The 8,186-nt window shown below is 37.6% G+C and overlaps 1 protein-coding gene across 1 annotated transcript in view; it reads right to left on the bottom strand.

The window, feature by feature from the left end:
* The window catches only part of TMEM182 (transmembrane protein 182), a 13,940-nt gene extending 12,404 nt beyond the window's left edge, over nucleotides 1-1,536 (bottom strand). The window contains exons 1-2 of the mRNA XM_015816790.1: nucleotides 1,244-1,536; nucleotides 883-982 (exon numbers count right to left, since the gene is read on the bottom strand). Coding sequence (XP_015672276.1) covers nucleotides 883-982; nucleotides 1,244-1,384 — 241 coding nt within the window. The 5' untranslated portion in view covers nucleotides 1,385-1,536. The remainder of the gene's footprint in view (nucleotides 1-882; nucleotides 983-1,243) is intronic.
* Between the last annotated feature and the right edge of the window lie 6,650 nt (nucleotides 1,537-8,186).

The following is an 8,186-nucleotide window of genomic DNA, read 5'->3' as shown; positions in this document are numbered from 1 at the left end:
CTTATTCCTCCCACGTTCTTCAGTCTCTCTAATGTTTAAACTACCAGTACATTGCATAACTTTTTTGTAATTCCAATATTCTATCATCCAAAAATCATTCAGTAGACAAGTCTCCATCTAACTTTGTTCTATTAGAGTCCTAATATTTCATTTTAGGACTTTCACTGTCTCCCATTTGGAATGGGAGAGTAGCATGGAAAAAGGAGGATGCTTTTGAATTGCCTGGCATTGCCTGTCTGTTGTTTACTTACAAAACACCTTGCTCTAGAGCAGTGCATGAGAAAACAGAAAACATATTCAAATAAGTTCTTTCATTTCATTCAAGAGATTGTGCAACTCTTGCACAAGCACAAACATGAAGTTGCTATTCAGTCTTGCTTATATCACTATGTGAAGCCTTGCTAGAAGTATTTGCAGAATGCATTTGTGCAGGCATGTGTAGAAGTGTTCTAAGATTACGGCTTTTATGTTTGCATACAAGATCATACTGCTAGAACAAACATGCTGGTTTTTTTAGTGGATTGCTATGTTGGAGTGTTGCAAACCATTGCATTCTGTGGCTGAAGTGAACCTCTACTGAATACTGTGAATATAAAGCAGCTTAAAGAAAAGGGGTACTGTGAGCCTTCTTCAACCTCCGTCCAAAATAATATCCATTACAAACAGATCCACATATCTGATGTAGAAGATTGGGAAGTCCTCTAGAACAGATTTTGAAAGAAACAAAAGAAACACAGCAGAGAGGAGGATAATAAAACTGCTCATGCTCATCCATTTTGCCGTACAAAAAGGTTTCCTTCTACAGATAGAACTTATTAAACCAGACGAATTTTAAAATGTAAGTAAGCATTCTGCATAGTAGGTCTAAACTAGATTACTTACTGTACCAAAACTTTAACATACTGCTAGGAGTCTCATCAACCTTCCCATCAAACCAGCATCTCCAGAAGAAACCCTCATGGTGGAACATAATTGTCTCTTCCTGCACAAAAGAAATTAAGAACTCATCATACATTTGTATGAACTCATGTTCTATGTTTTATGGTGGATTGATAATAACTCCTGCTAATTCTGGGTATAACTGACCAAAATAGAAATCAGAGAAAGTAACCTCTTGGCTGAGGTTAATATTAAAATCAAAATGTCCCTTATGCATTCAATGGTCTTTCTAAACAAGAACAAAACAGACATATCCCTGATACCACTGCAAGAGATTATTCCTAGAAATAAAAAGTATACTAACCCTAGTGCGATTCACATCTTCAGAACACTTCCCAACTTCTGTAGCCAGAAGCCAATAGTCTGTTCCAAAAGCAACCAGAAAAAACAAAATCCCAAGAGCTCCAAAGAAGCCTCCAAAAAATATTCCAACACTCAACTTCATTGCTGATTTGTTCTTCAAAAATAACTGATAGGTCTAAAATATATATTTCAGGGTAGTGGGGGATAAATGTCCTCCTTAGATAAATTTAGTTAAGAATTGTGTTGCTTATGCTATGGCTTGGATTTGTGTTCAATTAAACTGCAACCCCTAGCAAATGAAGATAGACTTCTATTTTTGGACACTCCCTGAAACATCTTTACAGTATTTTCCTTAGCTGGCGTGAGCAGTCAAAAATAGCTGACCTTCCCTTAGCTAGCTATAGCTATTGGCTTGAAATATTGTTGCACATGGTGTATTCACATATGAAGAAGAGGGATGAAATTACTGTCCCCTTATTATTCTGCCTAGGGTGGATTTCAATATCCAATGCTGACAAGCAGTAGCAATATGTATACACCCTGCAATCAATTTATCTTCTTCCTATAAGGAGGCAAGGAATAGTTCTTCTCTGTCACAGGCAAACATACAAAGTACAGTGCAAATTAAGTTGCAGATATGTAGGCACATTGAAGCTTATCATCAGGTAGATAAAACACTTGAGCCTCATTGACTGATAGACTATCTCGTTCTAAGACATTTAAAGCTGAAATGTGCCCACTTGTTTTTTTTTAACTGTCTTTAAATGAGAGTATACATGTCTAGTTCAAATTCAGAATGAAAAGTACATCTCTGCAGGCAAGATTTCAGCATCTAATATGTGTTTATATTCACAAGAAAGCAGAAATATGAAATGTCCTGCTTTGTATGCTTTAATGAGATTTGGATATAGAGAATGTGATTTCTAGTGACAGCCAAGTACAACTATGCTTTTAGAAAACAGGCTGTACTACTATTTTTCAATTTCAAATATAAACAGATGTTTTCTGCATCCTGATGCCATCCAGATGCTCTGGGAATACATATCCCAGAAGAACAAATCTGCATCATTGATGAGTTGGTTGTCTTCGGATTCTGGAAATTTTATTCTCCATACCTCCAAATATGTGAGATTGGGATGGTGATATCTGGGTTTGCACTGGCAAAGAGGTAAGATTTTATTCAGTTGTACAGCTTTTCTGTATAGTAGTTGGACATGTGCACACCAATCTCCCTCCATCCCTCCCTCCCTCTCTCTGCACATAGTGGATTAACTGTTTAAACCAAGGCCCCAAACTCTTAGGTCAATGACTCCTTCATAAGTTTCAGATTGTTCATCGACCCTCAAACACATTACATGAAAATAATTTAATAAATATTACTTTATTTAGTGAAAGTAATAATAACAATAATGGATAGTCCCATTCACCATTAGAAGTCAATACTGACCACTTTGGAAAAGCCTGAATCTAAAGGAATTTGTTGAACTAGTTCAACACAGAAGTAGATAAGAGACATTGAGATAATTTGCAGGTTTGACAGCATATCATTAGTCTGATCATAACACAGCTACTATGGTAAGCAAGTTTCTTGTCAACACTTCTGTTTTAACGTGTTTTGACTCTCCTTTCCTTTTCACTTAACTTTTTTTTCTTTTTTCTGTACAGGTTAAGTACATTCTATGCAAAGCAAAGGAGTCTATGAAAGGGCAAGGCATTGTTGCAAATAAAAATTATGCTAGAAGTTGGTGGAGACATTGACAGGTGACAAAACTTGTAGATGTAACTGGAAACTGCTCTGCATTCCTGACTTAAGACAAAACCAATTATTGTGTTTTAAAAATATAAAGTATTTTCAAGTTCCTGGCTTTTTTTAATTTCATCAGTTTGCCTCAAGACCTCAAGACCTGAGGCCTTTATAAACATATCAATATAGTTTTCATGAAAAGGATACAAAAGTGTCTACTTTTGGGGGAGGGGGTTGTTGGATTTTGTTTTGTTTTGTTTTCCAATTTAACCTGAAACCTTGAGATTCTGTTATGGTTGCCCTCAACTACATCTCAGAACTAAATTTGCTTAGCAGAAAAGACTCACTGATAAGAGCCCACCAAATGTAGCTCCCTAAACAATGGAAACCATCATATCCATTCTGTAAAATGGAATACACAGATGAAATCGGGGAAAGTCAATCCCTCAAATATATACAATGACCAAAAATATGTATTCCAAGAGTACTAAATAAATTCAAATAGTATTAAAGTACTCAATAAATATTTAACAAGTGAATATTATGGAGTAGCTATTTTCACTCAAATGCATGGTTTCATAGTATCCCACATCATTATATTATTTCTTGCATTTAATTAAAAAAAATCCTCTACAGATCATATTTATTTTTTCAAAATGTTGTCAGTAAGATTTCTTAAACTATTTGGGGGAAACAGAGGTGGTTTATAAATCACATAAATTACTTAATTTTACGTAAATAAACACATATGATGTTCTAATAGAAGAACTTCTGGCACTGTCAATGTCTTAGAAGATAGCAAAGTTTCTACCTGGCTTTTATGAGCATTTAGATCATTTAGAGACTCTTTTCCTGTCTGAAAATGCAACTACAAGTAGAACTGCAGGGAACTAAGAAGCTACTGTAAGATTATTTTAAATCAATGTTTATATTATTTTTAAATATTATTTCAAATCTGAACAATTTACTTATGAAATGGACAACATCTATACCACCTATTCCATGAATCTTAATGGAAAATCTCATGGTGGTATCTCTTAGATTAAAATTAAGCCCTTATGCTTCATTGTGAAAAATAAATCCAGCCTAGAGCCTTGGCCGCCAGTCTTATGGAAACAATTATCCATTCTACTGATAAAGATATAATCTTCTAAGATTCAAATTTATAATACAGAATTTACTAGATTAAGACCATTTCTGGTTTTAATTTATTTTTACTCTTATTGGATTTAGTTTGGTATATGATACACAGTTTTCCATTTTTGTTTTGCTGTTTTCCCTATGTCTACAAAAATGCTCTATTTTTTTAAAAAAAAGATCCATTGAAATACTGAATAAATTATTAAAGTATTTCCCTTATATGTTGATTTTTTCTTTTCTTTTATAAAACTGAGAAGTCATGACTATAACACACACAAAAAAGATTAGGGTCATTTACTTTGTCTTCAGTTTTGGTATAGGACAGAATGCATTCCTCATATAGAAGATTTCTTACAATTTTTACAATGTTTACAAGAATATTTGCAAAAATACTGATTGTGAATATTACCAGTATTATCACTATTTATCAAGTTTCACAAAATTCTATTGAGTAGGAAAAAACTTTTTGAATGTTCACTTTTTATATAAAATGTTTTAGGTATCCCCCATCTCTCTCTCCCTCCCCTTTCCCAAAGGCAGATATGTGGTTGCTGCTGGATGGGGTAGGGAGCAAAAGATTGTGACATTGACTGGGAAAAGTCAAGGAGGGTTAAAAATGATCACATGCAGCAGCAACCAATAACACTGAAGCAGTCATAAATTTCCAAAATTTCATTCCCTCAAAAGTCTTGAATCCTGGATTTTGGAGACATTTTGTAAGTTAGTCCATTAGGCTTGGTTCAAAAATTGTTGCCATATGATGCACCATTTTGCCCAGTTAAAGAACATGACAATGAGAGTTTTAGAGTATATAGATGGATTACATTACTGAAACACCCACCATTTACAGGAGAATTACAAACACCTAATATAGATAGACCAGTTAATCACAGAAGATGAGCTGGGAAAAGGCAGCATTGTGACAAGTATGTTTGACTTGGATGTAGAAATGCACACATTAGAATATTCTGTTCTGTTCTGTTCTAGTCCTAGTCCAGTGGTGGCGAACCTATGGCACGCGTGCCAGAGATGGCACTTGGAGCTCTCTCTGTGGGCACACCTGCCGTTGCCCCAGCCTTGCCTCCCCCATGACCCCCTCACCAGCAGCCCCCCTAGAGGAGAGTCGCCCCCAAGTGTGGCCCACGCGGAGCAGCGCAGCCAAGGACATGGCAGTCAGGTAGACAAGACTCTGTCCTCATGCCTCATCCCGCACAGTTGATGCTGTGGGGCGTGGGCAGAGGGCGTGGCCACCATGGCGCTGCTGGGCTGCCTGGGCGATCTGCGGTGGGCCCTGGAGGCGGTGAGTGGCCCTGCGGGCAGGTGGGATAGGTGATGGGGTGGGGGCAGAGCAGGTGGAGCGGGGGCAGAGCCAGTTTTTGGGCACTCGGTCTCTATAAGGTTCGCCATCACTGTCCTAGTCCTATTTCTATTCTATAATAGAATAGAAATAGAAATAATAATACTAAAAGTGTAAATTAGCTGGACTTATATTATCTCAAGGATTATTATGCATTCAAGTGTGAGTAGCCATATTCCTATTAACAGCATACAATACAGCCTGCTACTCAATGCTTTTTTTCAAAAAAAAAAAAAAAAAGGTGCCGGAACTCACACATGTCATACAACCCGCCTTGCCTACCCTACAAGGTTCCATCCAAAAAAGGTGCCAGAACTCTGTTCTGGGCGTTCTATGAGGAAAAAAAGCCCTGCTGCTACTTATAATGCTAGAGAAATTGATTTTAAACTATTTGGGGGGAAAAATATATGTAACGTTACTTCTAAACCTACATATAAAAGGATTGGTCTGATAGACATATATTTATTTATTTACATCCTGCCTTTATTATTTTTATACTAACTCAAGGTGATGAACATGTCCAACACTCATTCCTCCTCTTATTTTCCCCACACCAACTCTGTGAAGTGGGTTGGGCTAAGAGACAGTGACGGGCCCACAGTTACCTGGCTGATTTTCATGACTACAGTGGGAATAGAAATCATGGTCACCTGCTTTCTAGCTTGGTTTCTTAACCACTAGAACAAACTGGCTCTTTTAAAAGACATATGTATCCTTAGAAGATCCCTTGCTGTATTAATTTATTAGATTTGTACACAGTCAGATCTATTTGGTCTCACAACAGCCTACACATCAAACACAATTTTAAAAAATCAAACACAATTAAAAAGACCAAAAGAGACTGAACAACTCAAAACAAGAAACACCACCCCCCAAAACAACAATCTGAATTGCACAACTAAGTTTAATACCAGATAGTAGGCAGTTGTATTTGTATCTATTGCAGCTTTTAAGTGTTCCTCAAAGGTAACCCCACATAGAGCACATACTATCTTTAGTGAGCTGTAATGAAGGTGTGGGTTACTATTATAAAGTTCAGATAGGGCAGAGTAATAACTACAGTACTGTATGTAATGTGGACAGACTAGTCAAGTTAGTATTGCCAGATAATTTCATTAAGATGCTTTAGGGGTTAAGATATGGGTTTAATTATGCTTAATGTTGAGCAATTGGAAGATAACATTTGTGCCCATATTTTGAGTTTTTATTTCTTTTACCCTATCCTTTTATACTTTAAATTTTATGTCAAATAGTGTACTTTATTTTAACTGGGATGCCTCTGACACAAATAAACAAACCCTATCTTGAAAGCAGAACTTTGAGTGTTATGTTTTAAAGCAGGACCATATCCTAGGGAAAGTACAACAACTTAGGAAATATCTATGATGTGTATGATTTTGATTTTCCCTTCCCTTCACCTTTAATAAAATATTTAAATTCTACAAGTTAGATCATTTCCTGTCCTGGGTTTAAATTGCTTCCTCCCCAGCACTTTATCTTTTAGTGTTGTGAATTATATCTGTAAAATTTAAGCCTCTGAAACTACTTCACAATACAGTAAAAATAGCTCCTATCACAGAGCCTTATTGTGAATTTTCTGTTTTCCCTTCAGCTACTGCATTATAGTTGAGCTTCAAAAAGTCTAAGACAAACTTATCCTTAAATGGCAACCAGAAATTCAGAGGTTGATGCTTTCTTCAAACTATGCGTCCAAGACTGTTTTAATCCCATGCTTTTATCAAGTGTTTAAATTCCATTGACTTCAATGGCATCAAAATATGGACTCTGTAAACATAGGTGCCATCCCGCTGCATCTAAATCCTATAAAGGTAGTCCTTGATTTATGACAATTGACCCCCAAATTTTTGTTGCTAAGTGAAACATTTGTTAAGTGAATTTTCTTCCATTTTACGACCTTTCATGCCATAGTTAAGTGAATCACTGCAGTTGTTAAGTTAGGAACACGGTTGTTAAATGAATCTGGCTTCCCCACTGACTTTGCTTGTCAAAAGGTCACAAAAAGTGATCACATGATCCCGGGACACTGCAACTGTCATAAATAAGTCAGTTGTCAAGCATCTGAATTTTGATCATATGACTATGGGTACTTCAACGGTTGTTAAGTGTAAAAAAAACGGTCATAAGTCACTTTTTTCAGTGCCGTTGTAACTTTTAACGGTTACTAAATGAAATGTTGTAAATCGAGGACTACCTGTAACACTAATTCCACCTGAAAGATTTCTTTCGTTTTGAAAAACTGAATGAACACCGTGAATTCATTGTCCCCATTCTCTCTCCTTGCAATATGCCTTGAAGAGGCATTCAAGACCTTGACAAATAATCCTTTTAATGATATCCAGCCTCCAGAAGAGCACAAGGTGGCCTAGAAGGGCTTCCCAAATCTCCGCAACCCAACTAGGCGCATTCTGAGAGAAAACTGTCACTGTTCTTGCTGCCGTTGTTGCGACTTCACTGCCCGCCTAGCCTCGCCTCGCCCCGCCCCACATCCCTGTCATCTGCCTACGCGGCGACGCCGGTCCGCGGCTGCCTTTCGCTTCTCTCCCCCTCGCTTGCCCGGTTGCTTGCCCGCCCGCGAGAGGCGGCGCGGCGCCTGTCGAGGGCGTGCCGGGCTGCGGCGGGGATTTTCCCCCCTTCGCCCCGCGACGCATGGAGAATGGGGGCGCCGGGAGCGACCCGCTTAGC

This window comes from Protobothrops mucrosquamatus, unplaced genomic scaffold (genome assembly GCF_001527695.2).
Source record: "Protobothrops mucrosquamatus isolate PMUCROS unplaced genomic scaffold, P.Mucros_1.0 scaffold499, whole genome shotgun sequence".
NCBI classification, from domain to species: Eukaryota; Metazoa; Chordata; class Lepidosauria; order Squamata; family Viperidae; genus Protobothrops; species Protobothrops mucrosquamatus.
The sequence above is the reverse complement of the archived record's forward strand: the minus strand, read 5'-3'. Positions and strand labels throughout refer to the sequence as shown.